At 52.4% G+C, this 14,042-nt stretch overlaps 8 protein-coding genes across 8 annotated transcripts; 3 read left to right on the forward strand and 5 right to left on the reverse strand.

Annotated features, from left to right (window-relative positions):
• Positions 1 to 189: 189 nt before the first annotated feature.
• Positions 190 to 1,310, reverse strand: M421DRAFT_424658 (NADH:ubiquinone oxidoreductase 11.5kD subunit). The gene is made up of 3 exons (XM_033593824.1): positions 1,256 to 1,310; positions 625 to 764; positions 190 to 523 (listed from the first exon to the last, which is right to left on the reverse strand). Exons 1-3 carry the CDS (start codon positions 1,281 to 1,283, stop codon positions 353 to 355), a joined length of 339 nt encoding a protein of 112 aa, XP_033444777.1. The 5' UTR covers positions 1,284 to 1,310; the 3' UTR covers positions 190 to 352.
• A 3,952-nt stretch (positions 1,311 to 5,262) lies between these two features.
• On the reverse strand, positions 5,263 to 6,620 carry M421DRAFT_424660 (uncharacterized protein). The gene has a single exon (XM_033593825.1). The coding sequence runs from the start codon at positions 6,529 to 6,531 to the stop codon at positions 5,413 to 5,415; it is 1,119 nt and encodes a 372-aa protein (XP_033444778.1). The 5' UTR covers positions 6,532 to 6,620; the 3' UTR covers positions 5,263 to 5,412.
• A 597-nt stretch (positions 6,621 to 7,217) lies between these two features.
• Positions 7,218 to 7,885, reverse strand: M421DRAFT_72232 (uncharacterized protein; the record flags this gene model as incomplete). The annotated part of the gene is made up of 3 exons (XM_033596853.1): positions 7,218 to 7,441; positions 7,604 to 7,723; positions 7,774 to 7,885. 3 exons carry the CDS (start codon positions 7,883 to 7,885, stop codon positions 7,218 to 7,220), a joined length of 456 nt encoding a protein of 151 aa, XP_033444779.1.
• Positions 7,886 to 8,388: 503 nt separating this feature from the next.
• M421DRAFT_8630 (uncharacterized protein) lies at positions 8,389 to 9,484 on the forward strand (the record flags this gene model as incomplete). The annotated part of the gene is made up of 2 exons (XM_033597587.1): positions 8,389 to 9,081; positions 9,128 to 9,484. The coding sequence occupies 2 exons, from the start codon at positions 8,389 to 8,391 to the stop codon at positions 9,482 to 9,484; spliced, it is 1,050 nt and encodes a 349-aa protein (XP_033444780.1).
• Positions 9,485 to 9,570: 86 nt separating this feature from the next.
• Positions 9,571 to 9,870, reverse strand: M421DRAFT_103672 (uncharacterized protein; the record flags this gene model as incomplete). Its single annotated transcript, XM_033586925.1, has 1 exon — positions 9,571 to 9,870. The coding sequence occupies one exon, from the start codon at positions 9,868 to 9,870 to the stop codon at positions 9,571 to 9,573; it is 300 nt and encodes a 99-aa protein (XP_033444781.1).
• A 665-nt stretch (positions 9,871 to 10,535) lies between these two features.
• M421DRAFT_103673 (carbonic anhydrase) lies at positions 10,536 to 11,313 on the forward strand (the record flags this gene model as incomplete). The annotated part of the gene is made up of 2 exons (XM_033586926.1): positions 10,536 to 10,707; positions 10,793 to 11,313. The coding sequence occupies 2 exons, from the start codon at positions 10,536 to 10,538 to the stop codon at positions 11,311 to 11,313; spliced, it is 693 nt and encodes a 230-aa protein (XP_033444782.1).
• A 708-nt stretch (positions 11,314 to 12,021) lies between these two features.
• M421DRAFT_8632 (uncharacterized protein) lies at positions 12,022 to 12,627 on the forward strand (the record flags this gene model as incomplete). The annotated part of the gene is made up of 2 exons (XM_033597588.1): positions 12,022 to 12,264; positions 12,322 to 12,627. 2 exons carry the CDS (start codon positions 12,022 to 12,024, stop codon positions 12,625 to 12,627), a joined length of 549 nt encoding a protein of 182 aa, XP_033444783.1.
• A 427-nt stretch (positions 12,628 to 13,054) lies between these two features.
• M421DRAFT_424663 (uncharacterized protein) lies at positions 13,055 to 13,848 on the reverse strand. Its single transcript, XM_033593826.1, has one exon. It carries the CDS (start codon positions 13,536 to 13,538, stop codon positions 13,167 to 13,169), a length of 372 nt encoding a protein of 123 aa, XP_033444784.1. The 5' UTR covers positions 13,539 to 13,848; the 3' UTR covers positions 13,055 to 13,166.
• Between the last annotated feature and the right edge of the window lie 194 nt (positions 13,849 to 14,042).

Below are 14,042 nucleotides of genomic sequence, written 5' to 3' on the forward strand. Positions count from 1 at the left end.
TTCAGGAGGGTGAGGACTGAGTGGAATTAATGGTAGAGCAGGGGGCCCCAACGGTGCCAGATACACGGTACGCATACGTAAGGTGTTGTATACTCTACGAGTACATGGTTTACAGTACTGCTTCACACTATGGCGTATGGGATAGCACGATTGCTTATGATGACATGATATGAGATGATTACTGTTGTATGCTGCTATGACGCCGCATTGTACGGTTACGGATGAGGACAGGAAAAGTATAATTGAAATTCATTGCATTTGGATCTCTCAAACCGTCCAGCTTATCATGTTCAGTTGATATACACGGTGGTGTCTGCTCCTCGCTCCTCTCCCAGTCTTCTGGCGGAACAGTCTAGTTGATCTCCTTGTGCGGGAACCACTTAGACGGCTTGAGGTTCTTCTCTTCCAGAGGCGCATCGAGCACGCCCAATCTCCGTATCTCACCGGCTGAGGGCGCGTCGTCGCGCTTTATGTTTGCTTCGGCTTTGCGGTAGGCGGCTTGGAGGGCAAGGGTGCGGGCAGCCTTTGATTACGTCAGTCTTGTCTTCCCATGATGTGGATAGGAGCGCTCAATGCATGTGCAGTGGTGGGAAGGGTGTAATCTCAAGAGCAGGGAGTACGTACCTCCTTCTTGTGGTGCAGGCACTCGTAGTAGTCCTCAAGGACGGGCACACATTTCGCCTTGCCGCTGTCGTCCTCGGCGTTTGTGTTGGTCACGTAGCAGGCGAGGACTTCTTGCCAGAAGGGGAAGCAGCGCGAGGGGCCTGATTACGCTTGTCAGTATGGGGTTCGCGAAGCGCGCGAGGATGTGAGCTGAGCGAGGAGCGGCTTTGGAGGCGTGCGAGATTGTGAGCGCGGCGCAATCAGATGTTGCTGAGTAACGGAGGCGTGGCGCCGGCGAGTTAGGCGTCTCTTTGCGGTTCCTCGAGGTGCAAAGGGACTTCGCGTGGGTTTTGCTGCTTGTCGTAGCGCAACGTGCTGCCCTCGTCCTTGTACAGTCGAGAGCTTGTCCCAGAATGATGTCGTAAGGCAGGCTGAGCTCGTGGGGTTCGGCGCACACAACGCGCGAATGAACTCCTTGTGGTTCGATTGATATTCATCTTCTGATGTAGCCAGATTCGTGGTCTCCGTCACGCCGTAGTCGCAGTGCCCGAAATTATGTCGTCGGTGTTCGTTCAGCCATTGCGCGTGTGCCCGATCCTCCGCTGCTGTCAAACTCGCTCCTCGCTCCCTCGGGAAAGCAATGCATACGTACCGCCAGCAAGTCCATATCCAGAAGCCATTGTCGCGGTATAGATGTGGGGTTCCTTAGCCATACATCGAGCTTCGACAGACGTGAGGTCGAGCTCAGCGCGCACTTGTCTGTGTTGGGTTAGACATTTCTTGGCACTTGCCGATGAGGTGACTCGACCAATCAAGTACTGCAAGCATATGTCAAAGTATTGTTACTCTTGTTCTTCTATCACCAACACCTCATAAGGCCGTTATCGACCAGCTTAAAGTCGTCGTTAGCCAGGAGTTTCGGATGCTCCTTGTCCTTGAATGGCTTACGTATGTCATTTTGCCCTGGGAGTCGGACCCTTCATAGCCAACCCAATATGTGTGAGCGTGGTACATCGTCGTCACCAGAATCTCTTCAAGGACCATAACGGCCCTAACGGCTTTTTCAGAGCTGGTTTCTGGGCCCACAGACTCATAGCTTTCAAGTCTCTGGTTCCGAAAGATTGAGGACAATTCATAACAAGTACTCTGCGTGCCTTGGGAACTGGAACATGATCTGCAAAGTTTCTCTATTTTGTGAGGCGCCTTTCCATTGCTCTCAACCCCTGACTTACTTTGCATCGAGAGAAGCTCTTGTTTGGTATCTAATATGCAACATTGTACCGTGAACAAGAGCAGGACATATATTGCAAACATTGGAAACAAGAGCGTCATAGGCCCAGGAAGCGATGATAGTCCACACTCAGGGCTCTGGTTGCAGGCTATTGGTTCCTTAATGAGGAGTTCGATGGTTTCATGATGTAAGTATGTCCTTTTTCAGTGGACCCTGATGCTGCTCCCCTCTCGACCCTTTCTGTTGAGGATTATTCAGTACAAGAAGTCACTTCCCTTGCTCTGTACTCTTTCCTCACTCGCTCTGCAACTTTTACTGCAGCGCATCACGTCACCGGAGAGCGCGCAAAAGGCTCTCGTTCAACAATACGAGGACATAGAGAACAAGACTTTCAACCATTTGAAGAACAGTCTGGTCTCCAAGGTCTATGGCGATGGGAGTTGTCTCATTCATTGCTTCCCTCAAGGCTTGAACGTACGTGGCGACTGCCACAAACAGCACGTTCTACACATAGACAACACATGGTGCACTGCTGGTTGCTACAATCCAAGTGCCAAGTCCATGGAGCCACTCCACGGTTTCAAAGAGAACAGTGACTGGCAAAGGAAGTTCGCCATCAGCGAAGTTAACTACTTCTATGGCGAAGTAGCTCCGGCCGCACTGGATTCTAGCTTGGAACCTGTGGTACCTTGTTCCAAGGGTGAACCCAGACATAATTCATGTTATTTCAAGAGACGCTCGGAATCAAAGATCATAGGAGGTTTTTCGCCTCATGACACAGCAGATCATTCTCTCGACCCTTACTACTGAAACCTTAAGAAAATGTCACGCCAGGTACACCGCTAAACCCTTTCTACGATTATCAAATCAGGTTTGGCTGGAACAGATGTAACCCGAACATGTGTCTGACAGCGATCAACGAAGCAAGAAGAACTGGAGGTTCGGTTAAGCCAGCTATCGTGTCTCCGTGGAGTCTCGCCAAGCCAAGATGATCAACGCTTCTTGGAACGCTCGTCAATCTGGCGACTTATCCATCTATTTTCCTGATGTCGTATATCTGGGCCCGTACACCAACAACATCAATGATGCCACACCTACCCTTGCTATCTGCTACAGCGAGATTGGTTACGTCAGTATTGGTGGTAACAAAGGGATACCATGCAGCTGCGGCAACATGTACGGGAACGAAACGCTTCTCAGGGCTCAAGCTGCTTCTGGTGCTTGGAGGAGCCCGCACTGGAGAAGCACATACAAAGATCTTGAATACTGTCTGGATGCCCTGGAACCTATGGCCCATCTGCATCCTGCAGCTTTTGCGCTGAACATTTGCAGAGCTTTCTATGCAGTACTCGCTCCAACGGGTTCCAATGCCACCCAGGGTAGGTTGCCTATCGATTCTTCCTCATGAATAACCACTGATAAAGCCTAGAGTATTTTGACGTCGGCCACTAAGCCGCAAAAAAAAAAGGCCTGAGACACTTACTGTGAATTCTATACTAAAAGTCCAGACAAGGACGATGCCCTCTACAACCACGAGATCTGCACACTGTGGAGGACACACCACAGGGGTGATAAACGCGGCCCGAACAACATGGAGAAGAGCTTCGCCAACGTAAACGACCTTCTTGAGGATCGTGGCTGCCATGAGTACAAGAGTGACACATCGGATGGTCCAGGAAGAACACACTGCAACATGACCGACAGCAGCTCAAGAAGCAGCAGCGACTGTGCCGATCAAGGGACTTCATCTCTGGGAAAGCGAAGCAGGAAGTTGAGTGAACTGCAAAAGGCTTGGAGGGAACAAAACAGCTCAAGAGGCTGGCAAACAAGGATGCCAGGCAGCAGAAGAAGTAGGGTAATGTGGGTGGTTTAGTTGCTTCACTGCACCGTGAATGTTCCAAAGATAGAAGCAACAGACTCCACGATAAAGCATGAAAAATCAAGGGTACATTATGCAAATTTGAAGCGGCACGCAGCCAAATTGGCCGATCGATTCTCACTGAATCGATGTTGTCCAGCATCGTACTGGCTGCCTATAAATCAGGCATTAGACAAAGAGAAATGACAGCACCTTCTGGGGAGCAGCCTGCCCACTCGGCGGAGCATCGGCAACGTAGAGACCCAGGCGAATTCTGTTCGAGCCGCAACAAGAGCTATAGTCTTCAAAGGTATTATTATACCACAGATCACCTCTCCATCAGCAGCGAGAAAAGCTTCAAGAGTTGCGTTGTCATTCAATATAGAATGTGTACCGCCGTTTCCGCCATCGAGGTTGTATGCACACCCAGCATTCCAAATCCCAGTGCTAGAGACATTCAGAACTGGACATCTGCCACTGGACATCTGCCATCAACAATCCGACGCAACTGCAATGTGAGACGGATCAACACAATCGAGCAGGCACATCCTCCATCACATCCCCGATTCATCCTCAAGCAGCTTTCTTCAAACAAGTCATATCATCCTTCATCCACTCGCCGGAATCGTCAACATGACACCTGCCTCAATGACATTCGGATCGGCGATCCCGTTCGCCTTCACAATGTCGCTGAGGCCCACGCCCGCGGTTGTAGCAATGAACGACAGCGTGTCGCCCTCTTGGGCAGCGAGGTTATTTCCATCGGCTGTTGTGGTGGGGGATGTGGAATTTGTTGCTGGAATCTGTTAGTACATAGAACTAAGAGAGACGGGGCTCCTAATGAATGCAAGTGGAAGTATCGGATATTAAGAGAAGAACAGGGGGCTTACAGGCGCGTTGAATCAGCTAGATGTGGGTGTAGCGGGACCACAGAGGCATGACGGGAGAAGAGGTAATAGTGGACATGAGAGCGGAGAGGAAGAGGAGCGTTGGCGTTGTCGGCTTCATCTCGGTAAAGTGAGGAGAGTTAAATAACGGTAGGTATAAGAGTAACACTACCGGTAGTATTAGCGAGAGACCAGCTTCAGTTCGAAGAGAGGAGAAACGATATGTTGTAAGCTGCAGTAACGAGTGTGTAGAGATAATGCACCCGATTTTGCCACAATATATACAAAATCGACATTCACAATCTTCCGAGGTGAACGCGTGGCGGCTTGATGCCGAGCAACACTAAGTGCCGTCGAACGTGGTTGTGACATGTCTTGGTCCATCGGCCAAGTCGGCCTACAGTATCATGTGTCTGCCTGCCGGTGGGAGACAGTCATTTCGCCCCGAGAACAAGGGTGCTGTGGAAGTCATTGTGGTTTCTATCCACGCGAGGCAGTAATTCAGATCCTGACGTTTGTGTACATATTTGATCAGGACTGGTTATCGTTCGCAGACCTTTGTAGATCCGTTCTCGAGCACGAACGTGAGTGACTACAGCCGTTGGCGAGGCGTTGTTACCCATCGGGCTGAGACAGGAATATCAAAAACATCATGGACAAAGTTGGAGTACAATGCAGACAGACCTTGAATGGGTCTGGAAAGAGACTCAAATTACTATGTGGCTGCTGAAATGCCCAGATGCAAGCACGCCCAAACGCTAAACGAAAACATCAATGAACCGGGTATGCAGAACGATCTAAAATGATGAACGAAACAGTGACAGCAACATTCTCTACGCACCAAGCGCAACGAGGCGGCTTTTCACATCCAATGGCCTCATCGCAGGCGCAACAACGACGCTGGAGATAGAACCCATATTGACCAAAGAAACATATCCTGGCGCAACCTCGTTCGCAAGAACCTCAATACACTTCATGGCCTCCTCCTTCGAGATCGGTGAGCGTATCGAGCCCTGCAATTGCTGCAATACCGTCGTTGTAGAGAATGATACGCGCATGCCTGGTCTGCTGGCACAGAGAAGCGAAAGCACACCGAGAACCTCTTCAGATCGTTGCAGGGCGGCTCGGCGTTGTAGCTCAGCGGGCGTTGGTGCAGCAGGGCCACATTTTGCAGCCTCTTGCTTGGCCAGAATACGGTCGAGGAGGTTTGTCTTGCGGACAGCAGCGAATTCGGTGATTTTCGGTTGTGCGGGTTCTGTTGGGGTGTTTTGGGAGATAGTCGGGTCGTTCTCTTTGCCAGACACTTGGCGCTTCTTCTGGGTTCGGCCGTGCTGGACGCTCTCCTTGAATTCTCGCATCCTCTTACGGCCCTTCTCTTGCAGCGGCGCAACGGCGTTGAGCGATTCGCAGGCCCCGATATCGGCGAGAGGGAGTTGTGCGAGGAACTTGGACATGGAGGCATCGTCAAGAAAGTTCTCGAGTCGTGCCTGGTTGAGGCCTGCCTTCCTAGGTCGACCACGTCCTCTCTTTGGTGTTGCAATCGGCCGTGTAGCTATCTTCTGTGAAATGCTCCATTGTGACCACAAGGCGTCCAGGCCCGCCTTGAACATGTCTGTCAATGCTTGCTCGTTCACTCCAGTCATGTCGCTCAGCATTGGACTGTTCTCTTTGACTTCGAGGACGATCTTGCCGCGGCCGTAGTCGGAGATATGGTAGGGAGTGTTCGAGCCATCAGGACCATAGTTGAGGACGCCTAGCAGGAGTCGAACGTCGTCATAGGTGACTTTGCGCTGTTTCCAGACTAATGTGGCAGATGCTGTGAGGTCTCGAAGGTCGGCGGGCGTGGAGGTGCCATTGTGCGCGTAATGCAGCGAAAGCGCGATAAGGAAGGACGAATGAAGCGCGAGAAGGTTCAGGAGCTCGACCGGGAGCTGACCAGATGCGATAGCCATGGTGGTTGATGATATTACAAGTAATGCGGTGCTGAAATACGGTAGACAATGGGTTGAGATGAATATGCCGTGACGATGAAGACGTGTACCGTTGGGAGGGACAACTAAAGTGCTTTTGGGCTGTGGGGTTCGGCGCAAATGGAAGGAACGTGGGCGCGTCCGAGCGCGCACGCGACGCGTTCCTTCCTCAATTTTCGCGTCGGCTAATCAACGCGCTATATCGGGGACGAACACCCATCACCAGCACATCAATGCGCAGGCCGTCAAGAGTAATGCTTGTTGAGGACGAATGGGCCTGGAAAACTTGCTGGCCAAATGAAAAGAAGTGCTGTGCTCGTTTGAAGAAGCTCGAAAGCCAGTTCACAGCCCAAGCAGCCCTTGAAAGCAGCAATGATCGTCACAGCTTGGTCTTTTGGCAGTTCGCAAAGGTTTCTGCTTTACCAAGCGCAGCTGTTCCACATGGCGACTCGCCAATCTACCTCCGCGTCCTCAGACCGATGACTACATTTTGTAAAGATGAGTCCACAGCATAGGAGGGGCATTGCTGCAGTTTTATGATCAGAATATTATTGTACGATGTTTGATTCATTATGAGCTGAGGTGGTCATTCTCGCATACTCCAGTGCTAAACGGCAAATGCAATGTCAAAATCCAAGCCATGTCCTTTCATCCAGTCTGTGACGAGTCTACTTACCACCGAACCAGGAACCCAACCAGCTCTTTGCTTGTGCGGCATCCTTGGTGACCTCCTTGTCGAACCTGTCGACGGCAGCGTTGAAGTCCTTGCTGGTCTCGCGGGTGAACTCGTCGCCCCGGACGCGGGCTTCATCCCACTTTTTCTTCGCCTCGACGCTCAGAGAGTTGTACTTGGCCTGGGCCTCGGCACTGTACTCCTGAGCTTTGTTCTGAGCTTCGGCACTGTATTGCTGGGCCTTGTTCTGCGCTTGTTGGGTGTAGGCCCTGAGTTCGGCTTCGGCCTTTTTTGCCTCGGCGCTGGCGCGGTTGGCCTGTTGTAGATCAGTGTAAGCTCAATGGGGAATGCCTAGAGACAATTTGAATGTCTGCGGATGACGTACGTAGTCTTGTGCGGTTGCGCGGACAGCCTCATATCCCTCCTCGCCTGCCTTCTTGGCCTCCTTGTCCTGACCAGGGAAGTCACCGCGGACTCTCCTTGTCACATTGGCAGCATCGTCTGGAACAGTCAGCGGTCTGTCTTTCAATGCAAGACTGGTGTTGACATACGCTCAAACTTCTTTTCAGCAAGTTTTGCGTCACCGCCCGCGCTGTAGAGGTAGTAGGTAGCTCCACCGACAGCGGCGAGACCACCGAAAGTAGCAAACCTGCGTCCGGCCATGGTTGGTATGAGCGGCGATATTGGGGTTGGTGAAGGAGCGGTTTTTGCGATATAAACAAGTTCGTGCAATTGATAAAGAGTCTGCGAGGGGATGAGCCGCAGTACTTAAGAGGGGAATGAGAGCTTCCAGCCGCATCACGACAGGCTACGTCATAGCAAATCCAAGAACGCACAGACGAGCCCATCGCGAACCAGATCGCCAGACTACCCAAGCGCATCCCAGCTACTTCCAACGAACGCTCTCAGGCTGCGAGCCGCTCTTCTTCACGCATTACTATGTCTATATAGCATAATCCGGTGCACTTGTGCCCATCATTTCTTCTGCGCTGTGCTATTGTTGCGGCTTTTCCTACGCGCGAATCGTTGACAGCCCCTAGACGTGCCGTCTCCGTACCGTTCTTGCCTTGCTGGCACGCTTTCCCCATGCATCCACGGTAGTAACGGCGTGACGCCTCTTGATCCCATTGACCTTGGACATCTGCTGCACGACGACACAAGACGTGATGGCCGAGCAGAACATCCAGCTTGTCGATCACACAAACGGCGACAACACACCTACGAGCCAGTCGGAGGCCCCTCGAACGCCCGACTCGCACATCGACATACTATATGAAAACCAGCGAGGCTGGTTCGTCTTCGGCATACCACTCTTCTCTTCGAAGGCACTATGGAACTTCAGGGTCGACCCCGCGCCATGGGTCGACGCCAAATTTAAACACTCGGCTGTGAACATCACAAATGCGCAAGTACCTGACCCGAGCTGGGTGTGGGACTGGAAGAGCTGGTATGTCGACATGAGCCTGGATGTTGATGAGGAGGGGTGGCAGTACAGCCTCCTCTTCAGGGGCTCGCCGTGGCATGGCAATCATCCGTGGTTTCACAGCTTTGTCCGGAGGCGGCGGTGGCTACGACGACGAGTGAAGCAAAAGATACTGCCGAAGACGAAGGCAACCATACGGGAAAGGTTGTTCGGCGACCGATTCAGCGTTGGTGGCACCACCCTGCTGAGGGCAGAAACACCAGGCACATTGAGCGTACAGGATAGTAGTGCTCAAGCCTCTGTGGATGAAGAGGTCCGCGACACCGTCACGTTGATGAGGAAGCTGAAGGCAGCTGCCATTGATCGGGAGAAAATAGTCATCATCAACAGGTTCATTGCAGACGGGGGTGAAGAGCTACACTACCTCGCAGAACAAGTTCGTACTCTCCTGACTTTATCATAACCTACGCTAACATCCACAGATACCTGCCATCATGTCTATGCTCATCTTCCAGAACTCGCGCCGCCAACTTCTCTCTACTCTCAACGACACTTTCGACTCCGCTCAGCGCCATCGCGACGAGCACGAATCCCAGGACAAGCCTGAAGGGGAAGCCGAAACCCGTAGAATCAACAACCTTCTTAAAGCCGTCAAGGCAGCCGACGCAGAGTGCAAGAAGCTGGAGTACTGGAGCGATATACGGGAGCTAGCTGTGGGGGGCAAGGCCGGCAATGCCACAGCTGAAGAAAGTGGGTGGGACGAGAAGTGGCAGGGTATTGATGACAGTGGGCCGAAGCACCCTACACCATCGACGAGGTCGTCAGTCACAACGACCTAGCAGCATCTTTGTTGCCACCGGCACTCAACTTAGCACTTCAAGCGCATACCTACTTCTTGTAATCTAATACCTCGCAACGCAACGCTCTATTGCGTTTGCACTTTCCTCACACGAATCGGTCCTCTAATATCAGACAAGCTTTCCACATCAAGCACCTCTCCTTTCTGCAGCACTTCTACCTCACCCTGTTCCCTTAGCTCCCACACCAGTTCCCGAATATCAACCATCGTGGCTCGCCAGTCCAGCGCGTCCAAAGTCGAGAGATCTGAGGCTGACATTGCACGAGCGATCTCGGAAGGGCAGACGGTCTTCGGGTAGTCCCGAGAGCTGATGAGACGGCGGGTGTGCCCGAGAATTATCTCGCGCTGTTGATCGTCCAACGCCATGGCTTTGTGAGACTGCAGCGATTATCGTGCTGGGCTTGGCGAAGCTGGCGAGTATTGATTTGGCTTGCAACTCTCCCCTCACTCATGTCTCAAGACGTGCGTGAGTGCCCTGCAGTGGGGCAGGTGGTGTACAGGGACTTGCACTTGGTTTCTCGTCTGGTCTTGGCCAGCGGAAGCGTGATTGTAAAACCTGAATCCCTGTGGAGACAGAGCAAATCATCCCTTTGTAGTTCCTTTTTACGAGGATTTCCGCGAAAAGAGTTTCCGTGCTTAGCGACCACGTATCTGGATCGGCGCAAGGCCTGGGGGTTTGGGATCGGTTTGATAGGATAATTTGACGTCAGAGCGCCCAATCGGACCGCAGCGAGCGCAAACTTCCCACAGGTTCAACACGTCCACCGCATAAGAGCGGCTGCAAACAAGAGGGGTCTGGTGGACTGCTTTGGTGTGTCAGGATGCAGCGCGGATTACCCCACGCTGGCCGAGCTCTTTTTAGGGCGGGTTCTTTATCGCGAGCTTCTAATTTCTCCTTCTGTTCGCAGGGCCCGTTGTTATCGACTCACACCTCAGCTTCTCTAGCTTCGTTGCTTCGATCTCCGCTCCCGCAGCAGCACGTTAGAGCATTTACAAAGAGTTCCTTCTTCACGAGTAACTGGTACAAGAAGATGACTGGCCAGGAGAATCCCCAGACCACCCAGGAGGTCAAGAAGTACCTGCAGCAGAGCCATGACCGCATCTTCGAGAACAACAAGAAGTGGGCCGAGGAAATGGCGAAGAAGAAGCCCGAGTTCTTCAAGGACCTAAGCGCTGGCCAGTCGCCGGACTACCTATGGATTGGTGAGTCCACTGCAGCATCTCCGGCGCTCTTCAATCACGCAATGCAGATGCGCCGTGAAGTCGAGCTCAGCTAACAACAGCACAGGCTGCTCCGACTCGCGCATCCCCGCCGAAGCTCTGACCGGCGTCGACCCCGGCGAGATGTTCATCCACCGCAACATCGCCAACCTCGTCAACAACATCGACCTGAACGTCATGTCGGTCGTCAACTACGCCGTGCGCCACCTCAAGGTGAAGCATGTCGTGGTCTGCGGACACTACGGCTGCGGCGGCGTCAAGGCCGCCATGACACCGCAGGACCTCGGGCTGCTGAATCCCTGGCTGCGAAATATCCGCGACGTGTACCGTCTGCACCAGGCTGAGCTTGACAGCATCACAGACGAAGTCGCCAAGTATGATCGCCTGGTCGAGCTCAACGTCATTGAGCAGTGTAGGAACGTGATTAAGACAGCGGCGGTCCAGCTGAGCTATGCGCAGAACGAGTTCCCGATTGTGCACGGTTGGGTGTTTGGGTTCAAGGACGGGCTGCTGAAGGATCTGAAGTTCGACCATGAGGGCGAGCTCAAGGAGATTCAGAAGATCTACAACCTGAACGACCTTGCTTAGACGGTAGGCTGAGAGAGGACAGTGATTTCGGCGAGGAGTCGAGGACGAAGAAGTTGTTGTAAAGCAGTAGGAGAGGCGTTCAAGGCGAGCGGTTGTTGAGCTTGGTCTATTTCTAGCCTTACACGCTGATGCTGGTAGACTTCGCAGAATGGACGATGATATTCGGAACACTACACACATCGTAACATGCGAATTTTCTAACTGCTGTTCGTCACGATAAGTTACTGTTTTGGGTCAACGATAAAGTTCTCAACTAGGTAACCACAACACGAGCTCCTATACCCGTTCACTAACTCCGATGACTACATGCAGTCATCGCTGCACTGCGCACGACAGCAGCCTAATTATCCAACTAATCTATTTCTTGCCAGTCAACGCAACATGCACCCCGATCTGCACATAAGGCTGGCACATTGCAGACTTCTGCAGCTGGATCTTGGCGGATTCAGGCATACATCGATAGCAGCTCCGGACGAACTCCTGAGGCTGCCGAGTGCCACGTACGGGGTTAGACTCAACAGCGTCTTTGCAGGAAGATAGCATACAGTGAGCGAAAGAGCAATGTAGGATACAGGCATGAACAGAATCGCCATGATGGTCCTCACTACACAACTCAAGAGCTTTCAACTGCACACAAGAGTCAGGAACATTCTTCCTGTCCAACTTCACCAAGCTCACCTCTACCATTTACTCTATATTGTTCTCGGCATGTCGCGCTACGCCGAAGCTCAGAAAGTCGGCAACCTTCGCGGTGCCGGCGATGCGCGTCCTACCGCCCTTCAAGTTATACAGGATGAGGGCTTGACCGGCAAGCTTACTGACAAAGTCTTTCTGATTACCGGCGTCTCCCCAGGCATCGGTATCGAGACTCTGCGAGCCCTTCACACCACTGGTGCACTTGTCTTTGACACTCGCTCTCTAAAGGTCACAAGGTCGTCGAAACACCATCTTGTCTGAGGCACACCCCTCCGGCGGCAAGATCATCCTCGTCGAACTGTCACTTGATAGCCTCGCCATGTGCGATCCGGAGCAGCAGACTTTCTCCAGAAATCAAACGACAAGGTAAACCTCCTTGTCGCTAACGCTGGCATAATGGCCACCCCATACGAGAAAACCGTGGACGGCTTCGAGTCACAATTCGGCACCAATCACGTCGCACACTTCCTCCTCTTCCAGCTCCTTAAGCCCGCACTACTCGCCTTCGCAACCCCAGAGTACCTGTCTCGCGTCGTAAGCGTGACATCAAGAGACCACTTCTTCGGCCCGCCACTGCTCGACGACTACAACTTCGAAACCACGCCCTACGGCCCCTAGCACATACGGCCAGTCCAAGACCAAACATTTGGCTCGCCAACGCGATTACATCACATTTCGGGAGCAGAAATCTGCATGCTACTGTTGTGCACCCTGGGCTCATTACGACTTCCAACTTGGGCACGCATCTTCCCGAGGATCAGCAGAAGATTTTCTCCGAGCCTGAGGTCTAGCGCACTGCTAAGAGCGCTGAGCAGGGCGCTGCGACGCAGGTTTGGGCTGCTGTTGGGCAGGAATGGGCGGGTAAGGGAGGTAGATATTTAAGTAATGTGGCGCAAGCCATAAGTAACGAGGAGAAGGCGAAGGAGGAGGGGTTGAGTTATATGGTGAATGATGGGTACAAGGAGTGGGCATACGATGCTAAGGGAGCGGAGAGGCTGTGGAAGGAGAGCTTTGGCATGGTGAGCCTGGAGAAGAGGAGGAGTAATACTGGTGTTGTAATGGCTGGCCTTTTGTTCTTCGGTGTTCACAGGTTTCGTTTTGCAATGGAAGAATCCTGCTCTCTAGTAATCCGTCCGCGTCTTCCACTTGCATTTATCTCAGGACGACATCCACGCAGACATGAACGGAATCGCAGCAGCAGCCCCAAAGTGCGGCACCGCCGCTCCCATCCCAGCGTACCGCCACGTCACCCACCCATCCACACAGCCATCAATCGCCAACATTGGCGCCATCGTCGCCGCAGCCTTTTGAATCCGCTTTGAAATGAAAACAGCACTGATAATGCCAAAAGTCAGGTTGCGTCCGCCCATACACTGTACCAAGCCCGAGGCGAAGGTATTGTCGGCTATGGGCATGCCGAAGAGAGCTGCCACTGTTGTAGGGCTCAGGAGTGCGAGCACGCCAGTGCTGAGGAGGAAGGCGGTTATGGAGTAGCTGGCGAGGAGCTTGAGATTTGCATGGTCGGTCATGAATGATATGGTCTTTGTAGAAGTTTATACGACGAGGCTCCTTCGAAAGTGTTTTGGCCGAACTCGTGAACAGACTGAAGAGAGAATCTGTGCGATCAAAGTTGAAGACGAATCGTGATTAGCAAATGTGTGTTTTGTGATGTGTCTTGGATGAGGTTCGACATTGTGACAGTGAGCCTGAAGAAGATATACACGAGCAGTACCCATGAGCATCGTTGCGGTACACATGACGTCCTCGATATTGGTGTATTGCGAGGTTTTAGTAACCTGAAGTCAGTGTAGAGACGAGATCGATGCAACTAGAACGAAGGCTTAATGAAAAACACAGGAGTGGGTTCCTCTAGGTGTCTGTGACAGCTACTGGGGTGCTGGAGGCTTACGTAAGTAGTGCGGTTTGCAACATGTTTATTATAACGGTTTTCGAAATACCATGTACATCACGTGCAGTGGCGAGGGGTATTCTTAGAACTTCAACGCATCACCTATAGGCTAATTCTGAGTGTA

The sequence above is a fragment of the Didymella exigua genome (genome assembly GCF_010094145.1).
Source record: "Didymella exigua CBS 183.55 unplaced genomic scaffold M421scaffold_37, whole genome shotgun sequence".
In the NCBI taxonomy this organism is placed as follows: domain Eukaryota; kingdom Fungi; phylum Ascomycota; class Dothideomycetes; order Pleosporales; family Didymellaceae; genus Didymella; species Didymella exigua.

Coding starts and splice junctions, on each gene's coding strand:
- M421DRAFT_424658 (XM_033593824.1), bottom strand. CDS start 1,283: ATGGCTTCTGGATATGGACTTGCTGGCG. Junction 765..1,255: donor TGGATATGGACTTGCTGGCG/GTACGTATGCAT, acceptor AAGCGTAATCAG/GCCCCTCGCGCTGCTTCCCC. Junction 524..624: donor GCCTGCACCACAAGAAGGAG/GTACGTACTCCC, acceptor ACGTAATCAAAG/GCTGCCCGCACCCTTGCCCT.
- M421DRAFT_424663 (XM_033593826.1), bottom strand. CDS start 13,538: ATGACCGACCATGCAAATCTCAAGCTCCTCGCCAGCTACTCCATAACC.
- M421DRAFT_424660 (XM_033593825.1), bottom strand. CDS start 6,531: ATGGCTATCGCATCTGGTCAGCTCCCGGTCGAGCTCCTGAACCTTCTC.